The sequence below is a fragment of the Chanodichthys erythropterus genome, chromosome 7 (genome assembly GCF_024489055.1).
Source record: "Chanodichthys erythropterus isolate Z2021 chromosome 7, ASM2448905v1, whole genome shotgun sequence".
In the NCBI taxonomy this organism is placed as follows: Eukaryota; Metazoa; Chordata; class Actinopteri; order Cypriniformes; family Xenocyprididae; genus Chanodichthys; species Chanodichthys erythropterus.
Genome location: NC_090227.1, coordinates 27,288,766 through 27,302,106, shown reverse-complemented (window position 1 = coordinate 27,302,106; position 13,341 = coordinate 27,288,766). Strand labels below are relative to the sequence as shown.

The following is a 13,341-nucleotide window of genomic DNA, read 5'->3' as shown; positions in this document are numbered from 1 at the left end:
GTTAGAGAGAGAGAGAGAGAGAGAGAGAGAGCACTAAAACACACAGGCACGCGCAAGCACAGACAGAATCAAATCTTTCCGCAGCAGGACGGCAGGGTGAAGGATTACTCCTATTTAAGACTCTTCATCCATGCTTCCCGTGGTGAGCACATCTCTTCTGGCACAATTAAAGTTTGTGTCTATTCGTGTATGTTTGTGTGAGTTCAGTTGCTTCGGTATGGAAATGTGTCACTGCATGCTGCTGCTGAAGAGAAGATGCATTGAACAGTGCTGCACTGGTTGGTAATGTAGACCAGCATCCCCCTCCTTCTCTCTCTCTATTGCTCAAATAATAATGATAAATGCTGCATCCACTTCAGGAGACAGAAATAAGAGGAAAGAGTGTTGAGTTAAAATGCAATTAAGCGAGAAAAAGGAAATGTTAATGTGAGTTAAGGAGTGCACTGCAGCAGCTGTCAGATCATTTGACATAAATCTAAGCAGTCTAATAGAATTGCAAACTGTTAGTCACAATTCAGGTTATCTGCAATCTTAGTAATGAGAATTGATTCATATAGAATGTATTAGTGTGTGTTTGGTTGCTTTCCTCTTCTGTGAGGTACATTTTTCTGAATTGGGTCACATGACTCGAGGGGATCGAATAAGACTGATGGTGTGTAAATTCTGCTCTGGCTGTAATATGCCACCCAACACTCAACGTTTAGCTTAGTGCCGCTGTTGGGGGACAAGTTCTGTGGGAAGATATTTTTTTGGCATTAGAGATTTACAATATCATATATATCACATATCAGAACCATACTGATTATAAGATGATATCATACATTTAATAAAATCAAAGATATAGACTGATAACCATTATATTGTGGATACCTAATTTCAATATTATTGGATTTTTATTGGGTATTTAAATATTTTTCAGGCCAATACTGGACATTTAAATTGCCTGTTGATATTTAAATATTAACATAACACTAACACTATCCTTGATAGCAAAGGATGTTTTATTTTATTTTATTTATTTTATGTGTTATTTTATTATTTTGCAAAAATGTATAGATTTATACACTGTATATATATATATATATATATATATATATATACACACATACTGTGGGTACGGAAAGTATTCAGTCCCCCTTAAATTTTTTCACTCTTTGTTATATTGCAGCCATTTGCTAAAATCATTTTTTTTCCTCATTAATGTGCACACAGCACCCCATATTGTTAGAAAAACACAGAATTGTTGACATTTTTTCAGATTTATTAAAAAAGAAAAACTGAAATATCGCATGGTCCTAAGTTTTCAGACCCTTTGCTCAGTATTTAGTAGAAGCACCCTTTTGATCTAATACAGCCATGAGTCTTTTTGGGAAAGATGCAACAAGTTTTTCACACCTGGATTTGGGGATCCTCTGCCATTCCTCCTTGCAGATCCTCTCCAGTTCTGTCAGGTTGGATGGTAAACGTTTTGTTTTTCTGTCAATATGGGGTGCTGTGTGTACATTAATGAGGTAAAAAAAAATTAACTTAAATGATTTTAGCAAATGGCTACAATATAACAAAGAGTGAAAAATTTAAGGGGGTCTGAATACTTTCCATACCCACTATATATATATATATATATATATATATATATATATATATATATATATATATATATATATATATATATATTATTTATTGATTTTTTTTGCCATGAAGTATAGTTTTATAATTTTTACATTATTATTTATTTTATTTTCACGAGTTCGTTTCCTCATAAAATCTTTAAGCTAATAAGGTTAAGCGTATTTGGCTTGCTGTCCGCTGTGGAGGGGCTCGAGGAAGCAGCTTCAACTCGAGCTTGGATATACCCCCCAGGGACTACTATTGCATGAAAGAGGAGTACGATAGATGAGATGCTTAATTTATGTGGTGGAGTTGGGGAGGTGGAGGGATATCGAAACAACTGATGCCAGAGCAGGGTGAGTAGCTCTGGATGTAATTGAAAGATTAGGGTTCCCTCCTCTTGAGATTATGTTTGAGTTTCACTAATTTAAAGATTAGATGGGTTCACTCCTCCCGAAATTACGTTGTGAACTTCACTTATTTATTATTTTGCAAAGAATACATTTATTTTATTGGCAAATGAAGTATAGAGGTATAATAATTTATAAATATAATAATATTTTATTTTGCAAACAATTTTACTACTATACTAATTTATTAATTTGTATTTTTTCAAATACGTATAGATTTTTAATATTGTTGAATGCCTAGAAATCACTTTCTGGTTGAATCCATTTACCCATCTTTTCTTATCTTATGCTTTTCCTTTTCTTTTTTGCAGAACCTGCACAGGATGTGAAATGCAGACAGCCTGGTGACATTGTGAAGTGTAACATCTTCAGAGGAGTGTCAGCATGACCCCTCAGAGTGAAGCTCTACTGCTGGTTTTCAGTTTCTCACTGTGTTGTAGTTTGTATGCTGCATCTTTAAATAGAAATGAAAGAGCTTGGGCCAGCACTGACCCAGAACCAGCTAGCAGCTCACTGTGGACGTTCCTACCGAGACAAATGGACAAGACTACTCCGGCTATTCTCAGTTTATCCCCAAATGCACTACATTCAGAGGTGACTAGCAGAGACCTTGAGGTAGAACTTTCAGCTGAACAAAACCCCTATGTCACAATGGAGGATCATTTGTCAAGCTTTCCAGCCACAAGAACACCATGGATCAAATCTATGAGTTCCACTAAGACTGAAATTCCTTCAGACATCCAGAACGATGAAGAGGGGCCTCAAACGGAAGCATCTGATTGGCCAAATTTTAGTAAGCAAGGAAATACTGACCAATCATTTAAATCTTCTCAGGCCTGGAGTACAGAGTCAAAGACACCTATTGCTTGGAATACAGAGACAAAGACACCTAGGACTCATGCTGAAACAAGATTTCGCACCTACCAGACACTGTGGAAGTCATCTAGTGCTACCCAAACACCATATGCCAGAGGAACCTTAGATGGTACCACTTTGCCAAAAGGGCTGATAGACTATCTGTGGCCATCTGAGGAAACAAAGGATTTGACAGATGCTCCAACAGGTAATCCAATTAATGATACATCAAAGCCAACTCTCCATGTCATGACATAACTTGATAGCGTGTGAAAGTGTATCTATTCATAAAATACATGCAAAATACATGCTATTTCAATGATTTGATTTTCTTTTTGTTAAAAAGACCAACTTAGACCAAGATGAATTTCATTGTTGGATCAAAATGTTTCATGCTGGTCTGGTGCTGATAATCAAGCATAGACATGCTTAAAAGGGTTAGTTCACCCAAAAATGAAAATTCTGTCATTAATTACTCACCCTCATGTCGTTCCACACCGTAAGAGCTTTGTTCATCTTCGGAACACAAATTAAGATATTTTTTATCAAATTTGACGGCTCATTGAGGCCTCCATTGACAGCAACTTTCAAACGCCCAGAAAGCTACTAAAGACATATTTAAAGCATTTCATGTGACTACAGTGGTTCAACCTTAATGTAATGAAGCGATGAGAATACTTTTTGTGCACCAAAAAAAACAAAATAACGACTTTATTCAACAATATCTAGTGATGGTCGATTGCAAAACACTGCTCCATGAAGCTTCGAAGCTTTACAAATCTTTTGTTTTGAATCAGAGTGTGTATGATGACGTATTTACCAGAATCTTGAAATGCCAACACGTGGTGTTATATTCGGAGCTGCTCACATCCTTGGACTGGGAATTATGCATTTCCATGGTACCACTATCAACGCCTAAATGAATCTACAGCCGTCAGGTGGTACAGCGGCCACATGGTACATGTGGGAGCTTTTTCGAAAACTCCCAGCTTACAAGCTGTAATTACGAGCTCTACGAGGACGTGAAAGTTTTTTACAAGCTAGAATCTCGTAACTACAGGAATTACGAGGTACCGCGTGAACACACCTTCAAACTGCCAAAGTCACGTGATCGAAGCTTCGCTTACTGAAATCATATGACTTTGGCAGTTTGATACACACCACGTGACTTCAGTAAATGAGGATTTGTTACATCATAAGTGTTTTGAAATTTCTATGGTTCACGTGACTTTGGCAGTTTGATTCACGCTCCGAACAACTGATTCAAAATAAAAGTGTGGCGACCAGGGCGGGCGAGAGCCGTGAGGGAACGGCGCGAGGCCGGTGGCGCGAGTGTTAATGAGCTTCACCTGGGAGGCGCACCGGCCTTGAGTCCCTCACGGAGGAGCTCCGGGAGCATAAAATGAGGAGCGACTATCGTGAAGGACGAGAGAGGACCAGGCCTGGACTTTATTTTATGTTTTATTATGTTTGTGTGGCCGGCAGACGTCCGCGAGGGTCAGCCGGCATTACTTTCATTTTGTTTGTTTATTTTGAGATTAAAGTTTTGTTGAATGTTCGCCGGTTCCCGCCTCCTTCTTCCCACATCTACTAACCTCGTTACAAAAAGATTTGTAAAGCTTCGAAGCTTCATGAAGCAGTGTTTTGAAATCGATCATCACTAGATATTGTAGAATAAAGTCGTTATACAAAAAGTATTCTCATCGCTTCATAACATTAAAGGTGCCATCGAATAAAAAAAAAATTTAATTTACCTCGGCATAGATGAATAACAAGAGTTCAGTACATGGAAATGACATACAGTGAGTCTCAAACACCATTGTTTCCTCCTTCCTACATATTTGCATATGCCAGCTCATGTTCAAGGCATTACACAAGGGCAAAACGTCTAGATCTGTGCACAGCTAAATCATCAGACTAGGTAAGAACAATAGCGAAAAATGGCAGATGGAGCAATAATAACTGACATGATCCATGATATCATGATATTTTTAGTGATATTTGTAAACTGTCTTTCTAAATGTTTCATTAGCATGTTGCTAATGTACTGTTAAATGTGGTTAAAGTTACCATCGTTTCTTACTGTATTCAAGGAGACAAGAGCCGTTGTTATTTTCATTATTAAATACTTGCAGTCTGTATAATTCATAAACACAACTTCATTCTTTATAAATCTCTCCAACAGTGTGTAATGTTAGCTTTAGCCACAGAGCACTATCAAACTCATTCAGAATCAAATGTAAACATCCAAATAAATACTATACTCACAGAAATTGATGCATGCATGCATGACGGACACTTTGTAAAGATCTATTTTAGGGTTATATTAGCTGTGTGAACTTTGTTTATGCTGGTTAAGGCACTCGAGAGCTCAGGGGTGGGGGAGCGGGAGATTTAAAGGGGCCGCAGCCTGAATCGGTGCATATTTAATTATGGCTCAAAATAGGCAGATAAATAAAAACAATAAAAAAAAAAACTTATGCTGTATTTTGAACTGAAACTTCACAGACACATTCAGGGGACACCTTAGACTTATATTACATCTTTTGAAAAGGGGTTCTAGGGCACATTTAAGGTTGAACCACTGTAGTCACCTGAACTGTTTTAAATATGTTCTGGGCATTTGAAAGTGTAAATTAACTTGCTGTCAATGAGGGAGAGTAATTAATGACAAAATAGTCATTTTTGGGTGAACTAACCCTTTAAGTTAACTGGTGAAGGTGATATATCATTTTCAACAACTAGTGATGCTGAAAATAATAATAATAATGAACAGTGAGTCATATGTTGATTCATTAAGCATTCTGAGGGATTCTGGTAATGGATTTGACAGACTGATTTGAACCGGTAACTTTATCTTCTTATTAAACCGACTCATGAGTCATTTGTTCAGGAATTACACTATATTTGTAACACTGTATGTTTTGGTTCACAAATCATAAAAAAGAACCAGCTCATTCGAGTATTTGTTCATGAATCAGACTACTGTATGCTCTTATGAATCACTAAAAAGAATTGGCTCATGAGAGTCATTTGTGAATCAGACTTCTGTGGTCGCACAGTATGTTTTTGATTCACTACAAATGGCTCATAAGAGTTTTTCAAGAACAACACTTCTTGTCATTATTTTGCAGTACAGGGTCTTATTACTGCATCACTTTTAATAAAGACAATATATTCACTTTTACTCAGGTATAATATTATTAGCAGGGCAACATCGCTGCTGATAAATTATTGTGACACATTTTAAATTTAATAGAATGTGTACATTTTGTAATAAAGGGATATCGGAATCATTACACTTCTACTGCATCTATTTGGTAATGCTGTTTAGACATAAAAACTGTAATGACTGAATCAAAGGTGCATCCACCTTTAGCTCTTAGCTGTTCTCAAGCTGCAGTGAAAATATCAGTATTCCAGCAGCGAACAAGCTGTTCATCACTGCAGATGTGAGTGGGATACAAGCCCCCTAGTGACTCATTGGGAAACTGAATGTAATTTATAGCTTTTTTTTTTTTTTTTTTTTTTTATCTATTGGAATCAATGTTTAGATGAGGTTAATGGGTAAAAAACAAAAACAACAGCAGGTTAAATGAAATGAGAGATTGTACTGTAACTTTTTGAGCTAGCATTAGCTCTAGAACAGGTTTCTAATTTTCTCTTTCTCTCTCAGATAGTCTGACAAAGCTGACACTCAATATGACAAGAGCTGACCCTGAAAGAGAGGAGCGTGAGGGTCTTGACCAAATGAAAAATGAACAAAATGGCCAATCTACCACCACTGTGATCAAGGTCACTGGAACCTATCCTGAAGCAGGTACTGAAGCATTCATTGTCAGAATGACCTCTATTCTAACACATTATCTTTTACTGGTAGTGAGCAGAATGTAATGGCTTTCCAGGGCTTTACAAAGCTTCTGAATTTCCATGTATCTGGGAGGACACAAGAAGTAGAAAGAAATTACTGTTCCATCTATATATATATATATATATATATATATATATATATATATATATATATATATATATATATATATATATACACACACACTATATCGGCAAAAGTTTTGGGACGCCTGCCTTTACGTGCACATGAACTTTAATGATATCCCATTCTTAATCCGTAGGGTTTAATATGGAGTTGGCCTGCCCTTTGCAGCTGTAACAGCCTCAACTCTTTTGGGAAGGCTTTCCACAAGGTTTAGGAGTGTGTTTATGGGTATTTTTGAACATTCTTCTACATGTGCATTTGTGAGGTCAGGCAGTGATGTTGGTGAGAAGGCCTGGCTCGCAGTCTCCGCTCTAATTCATCCCAAAGGTGTTCTCTTGGGTTGAGGTCAGGACTCTGTGCAGGCTAGACCCCGAAGCCGCCGCCAGGCGCCGCCATTTGCGCCATTTAGAATTTCAGCCGCCGCCAGCCAATAATTTCCTAAGCCAAATTGAGCCACCATCTGATAAAGTTTGGTTGAGCCGGCTAGAATTATTTGCATCAAATAATAATTCTATCACATAGAGACACACACACGCAAAATATATAAACAATACACGAGATCTATTTTCCCACTGGTTTCATAACAGCACAGTCTTGTGCTCGTACCGATTAAAATGGCTCGAAGAAGCGATGCATTTTTTTTTCTCGCACTGATGTGAAAAAGCGGAAAGAAGCAAGCAAGGTTATTTTGATCTTCTCACATACTTTCCTAATTCCTACTTACTTTTTTTTTTTTTAAACTTAGGCCTACCCAGACTTTTGTTAAATCTTCAGGGCACGGTTGCACAAACACCTGAATCAAAGATGTTATGAACCAAATATTCTGGAACGGAGAGATTTATAGCACTGAACGTGATATTGCTGCAGTAACAAACCACCGTTTCCACATTGCTAATTCACGACGCATGCGTCATTGTACACTGTACATTGAAGTGAAATGTGCAAAACTTTGTCCAAAATAACACTGATAACGGTGTGTGTTTATATTAAGGCGAGACACGGCAGGCAAAAACATCGTTTTTTTTTTTTTTTTTTCCTGGTCAAGTTTTAGATTTTTGGATATTTGTCTTCAATAACATGTCTTCTTTCAGACTTGTGGTGAAAAAAAAGTCCGAAATACACATTTAGGTCTTTATTTTACTACACTTCGTCTGTTTGTGTCTGTATATTTCTCATAAATTCAACAAAAGTTTGCGTTCTTAATCAACATACGCGATCTCTGCCGTCACCCTCTCATCGCATGCACCGTTAGGAATCTCTCTTCTGTACAATCCTGTTGGATCCAAATATGGTAGTTTCCTTTTTATCAGCAACCATACGTTGTGAAAGTAAAATCTATTGTTTTCTTTATTACATTGTATTGCATTTTGTAGAAATATAGTGTAAGCCATGCATTAGTGGAAAGATAATCAGTATGACATCTGTAGACATGGAGTGGCAGCTTCAGCCATTTGCAGCTATGAAAAGTTTGGCGGCTGCAGCAGCCATTTAGGTTTTGGCTGAGCCGGCTAGCCAGCCAATAACTTCATCAGCCAGCCATTATTCTCAAAAGAAATGGCTTCGGGCTCTAGTGCAGGCCAGTCAAGTTTCTTCACACCAAACTCACTCATCCATGTCTTTATGGACCTTGCTTTGTGCACTGGTGCGCAGTCATGTTGGAACAGGAAGGGGCCATCCCCAAACTGTTCCCACAAAGTTGGGAGCATGAAATTGTCCAAAATGTCTTGGTATGCTGAAACATTAAGAGTTCTTTTCACTGGAACTAAGGGGCCAAGCCCAACCCCTGAAAAACAACCCCACATCATAATCGCCCCTCCACCAAACTTTACACTTGACACAATGCAGTCAGGCAAGTACCGTTCTCCTGCCAACCACCAAACCCAGACTCGTCCATCAGATTGCCAGACAGAGAAATGTGATTTGTCACTCCAGAGAACACGTCTGCACTGCTCTAGAGTCCAGTGTCGGTGTGCTTTACACCACTGCATCCGACACTTTGCATTGCACTTGGTGATGTAAGGCTTGGATGCAGCTGCTCGGCCATGGAAACCCATTCTATGAAGCTCTCTACACACTTTTCTTGAGCTAATCTGAAGGCAACACAAAGTCTTTCACAAATGTTTGTAGAAGCAGTCTGCATGCCTAGGTGCTTGATTTTATACACCTGTGGCCATGGAAGTGATTGAAACACCAGAATTCAATGATTTGGAGGGGTGTCCGCAATATAGTGTAAATATAAAAAGGGGGTTTGGAATTATTGAACTCAAGGTCTTCAGTAAGCTCATTTATCTGGGTTCATAATTATTGCATATGTAACCTGTTTCTTCATTTTAGTCTCTAATGAGACAATTATTTTTAGAGGGCACACAAAAACAAACATACTATATGGTACTTGTAGTCTGATTCACATGCTAATGACTCTTATGACACAATTCTTTCTGGTGAATCAAAAACATTTTCAAGGAAAAGTATATAGATTTCTCATAATATAATATAATATAATATAATATAATATAATATAATATAATATAATATAATATAATATAATATAATATAATATAATATAATATAATATAATATAATATAATATAATATAATATAATATAATAATAAACAGCTAAAACTGATTTCAACATTGCTAATAATAAATGTTTCTTGAGCACCAAATGAGCATATTAGAATGATTTCTGAGGAATCATGTGACAAGAATTGTGTATATAAACCTATTAGCTATGGACATTGATTAACTCTTTTGAGGTAAATATAGCCTTAAATGACAATTCGTCTATATGACAAAGAAATTTTCATGAGAAAATTACAAATTCGTTGTGGTATGAAATCTCTTCCTGTGAACAAAGGTCAATCATTCAATCTTTAGGTGGGGAAAGTTTAACACATGCTAATGGACTAATGCTGACTCAGAGTTGCAGCCCCAGTGTATTCTGGATCATTACTAATGTAGAAAAAAATGACTGATAATCAATATCAATCAATTAACCCTGCAATAAACAACAGGGTTCACAATTAGCACAGGCTATTTGAAAAAAAAATTAGGCAGTAGTCAAAAAACACAAGCTTGAGAAGCCCCTTCTTCTCATTTCCATGCACAGGTATTTATGTGACATAAAGTGATGAAAGTGTGTCAGTTGTAAAAATAGTCACACACATGAGAATGGCAACAGGGTCAATGCCCTCTTATCTGTGCCATATGTGAATGTGTGTCAGGGATGAAGTGCGACCCATTTACAACAGCCTACTTCCACATCTCTGCTAGCCAATTAACATAGTCATTTTATGTACTTAATGGCTGATGGTGTATTAATGATGTAAGATTCATGCCCCTGCCTTTCATACTGGAACACAATCTACTTACCTCTAGTTTTAGATTTTTACTTTTGTATGCTTCAAGGTTTTTTGTTGTTGTTCTGTGTTTTCTCTGTGGTTTAAATACCTCTTGTGCTGTAATTATATTTGCCAAAAGACAAACAAAAACTTAAACTAAAAAGCTGCTTGTGGAGAACATTAGCTTTGTGCTTTGTGAATATAACCTCATGAGTGCATAAACAGCTGGAGAACATTATCAGTTTCCATTTTAACAGTTATAATATGAAATGTTTCACTTTATATAGTTTTGCACATAGAAAAATGATTTACATTTTTGAAAATATTTGTCACTTGTGAAAAACTGAAATATAATACACACTAAATGCATCTTAAACTAAACTTTATGTTGTATTTCAGCATCTCCAGGTGGGGACTGGCATGAGTCTTCCACACTTCCGGACTGCAACCTGGTTGGTACTGGGATCTGTCAATCACCTGACTCTTTGAAGAATCATCCTTCTACTAACAACACTCTGTCCACTCCACCTCCTGTTTATGAAACCACACCCCCTGGTGTGATAACCCCACCCCTTGAAGCCCTGACTCCGCCTCTGTTAGTCCCTCTACTGACTGACTGGAATGCTGCCATGGCCACATGGGGCCTGGCATGGGAATTGCAGGTATACGGGCTCGGATGTGTGTTCTCGCTTGTGGCTGTGCTGTCTATGCTCAGCCTGATGTGTTTGCCATTGCGGTGGCCCTCTGGTTGTGCCCACTTTAGCCTCCTCCACCTTCTCCAGTTACTGACAGGTTCCAGCCGGGCTCTGTGGCTCCTCTACGATCCGTACGGCCAAAAAGAGCGTCTTCCCGTAGTCTGGGCACGACTGCTACACGAAGCTGCCTATCCCTGTCTTACAGCATCATTTGGCCTGCTGCTGCTACTGCTAACTGCTCGCTCTTGCACCCAGCTACTTTCCCAGAACACCCTGCAGCGCAGCACCTGCCTGTTGGCCGCCCTAGTACTGCTGCACGTAGCGATAGTGATGGCTTCCATGGCAATACTGCAACTTTTTCCCACCCTGCAAATTGTGCCTCTAATACCACCTGCAGCCTTCGTCTTGATGTCCTCTCTCCTGTCATTCACGTACCTGCTTCTCTACTGCTGCGCCCGGCCAGACGTCAAGCACATTTACCGGCTGAACGAGAGCTCTCCTGAGCGGCCATCGTGCCATGCCAGCAGGTGTCCATTCACAGAGGCACAGATGTGGGAAAGGGCGGCCAGGGCTGGGGTGTTCTCTGCCCTCTTTCTCTTAGCATGTGGCAGTCTCCGACTCTATGCCATACTCACCGCTGGAGGGCTGACCGGTGGGGTCATGGTTGGCCTGATGCCCTGGCCCTGGTGGGGATTCCAGCTCAGCTGCCGAGTTTGTGAAACAGGGGTATGTCTCACCCTCGCTCTTGTAATCACTCACCCCCTTCTCTGTTGTGGAGTGCCCCCTTCCAAACCTGGTGCCTGCAGCTGGTTCTTCAAAAAGCCACCTACAGAAGGAACCACATTGGGAAAACCCACCATCTTCTCAAATCGGTGTGGCTGGTCACTACGGCCCACCGAGAAGCTGGGGTTGTGTGAGGGAATAGTACGGCGGGAAAGCGAAAGTGTGCCGCTCTACACCTTGGTGGAGCTTCCGCACAGCGAATCTGATGGTTTGGACCTCCACTATCCCAGCAGCCCTCAGCACGAGTCTTCCACACAGCTCTCCCAAACCGCAAAGAAGAGCAAAGGATCCCACGCGTCCTCCTTTGCCAGCTTGGATGCCGACTCCACGGCAGATCTGCGCCCCCCTTCGCCCATCGACCTGCGACGAAGCATCGACGAGGCCTTGAACAGCGAAGCTCTGTTCCAGCATAGCTTGTTCGGCTCGTCTAGGCTCTCTCTTAGCACGCGCGGACCCCCGGATGGACAACCCTGTTGGGGAAACTCCACCGAACCCAGCCTGTACCGCACTGCCTCCTGTGGGGATGTGGACCCCGCTACTGTACCCAACCGACCCAGGCAATGGAGCACTATATCTGGGAGACCAGCTCAGGTCTCGGTCCATTGCAGTGTGTTAAACTCAGCACAACAGTCTCAGAATAGTCTACACAGGGGCTCACAGTCTGGGCAGCGACTCCACAGACGGTACACAGCCTTGGGTTCTACGTCCTCCAGAGGGAGCGTGGATGTGGAGACAACGTCTCATGTTGATGAGCTTGCTGTTCAGGCTGAATTCGTCAACGTCTGCAGGCAGATAGATGCACTCAGTATCAGTAGTGATACGATTGATCTTTAGGGGAAGAAATCTCTGAAACAACTAACCTAACACCCACAGTAATTTCAGCCCTAGCTACTCCAATTTACAGAACTTTTCTTAAGATAGATGTAGAGAGGAATTTGCTGTTGAAGCATTCTGCTTCAGTGGAAAGAAATGTTTTGTTTTAGAAGGAGACATGACAAGGACAAAATGGCAAACAGCAACCTCAGAGAGACTGATGTTCTTTATCAACTGTAAGAAATTCCCTAAAACCCCCTTCCCGTTTTTAACAAATCACATAATCTTGATGATTTGATCAAAAGACTTTAAAAGAATCAAGACAAATTTTAAAAAAGAACATGAGGCTTTTGTATACTTTTCAGCAATAAAGCTAGCACTTGCAAACATTTTTTATGATGAGTGTTTGGCTTTGCTGTTACAGCATGGATCACCTAAACACTCATTGGCAGCGTTACTACTGTATAGAGACACTATCTATAGAACTCGTTTGCAATTCATTGCAGCACTATCATAACCCAATTATTTGTGGCAGCTTTGTTATTTGGGTAACATTTTGTTCTGGAATGAGACCTGCTGTACATGTTCTGTTGGAGCATAAACTTATGGGAAAGATGTCATTAACAAAAGGCTGCGTGAGGATAACAATGAAAAACAGAAAAATCCCTGCAATACTAAATGTACAACATGTACTCATGTCACAATCTTATTGAAATAAATGTTTATCTGCCAATTCACTTGCAGTATATTGCATATTGTGGCTATGTTCGGAATAACATGCTAGTATACTGCTTGCGTTGTTTCTGTAGCATGTGAATTTTCTGTATGCACATAACACCTC

The 13,341-nt window shown here is 39.6% G+C and overlaps 1 protein-coding gene across 1 annotated transcript; it reads left to right on the top strand.

Moving 5' to 3' along the window:
• The first annotated feature begins 2,402 nt into the window (after nt 1–2,402).
• On the top strand, nt 2,403–12,521 carry prrt4a (proline rich transmembrane protein 4a). Its single transcript, XM_067389202.1, has 3 exons — nt 2,403–3,081; nt 6,550–6,693; nt 10,609–12,521. The coding sequence occupies exons 1-3, from the start codon at nt 2,403–2,405 to the stop codon at nt 12,519–12,521; spliced, it is 2,736 nt and encodes a 911-aa protein (XP_067245303.1).
• The last annotated feature ends 820 nt before the right edge of the window (nt 12,522–13,341 follow it).

Coding starts and splice junctions, on each gene's coding strand:
- prrt4a (XM_067389202.1), top strand. CDS start 2,403: ATGACCCCTCAGAGTGAAGCTCTACTGCTGGTTTTCAGTTTCTCACTG. Junction 3,082..6,549: donor TTTGACAGATGCTCCAACAG/GTAATCCAATTA, acceptor TTTCTCTCTCAG/ATAGTCTGACAAAGCTGACA. Junction 6,694..10,608: donor TGGAACCTATCCTGAAGCAG/GTACTGAAGCAT, acceptor GTTGTATTTCAG/CATCTCCAGGTGGGGACTGG.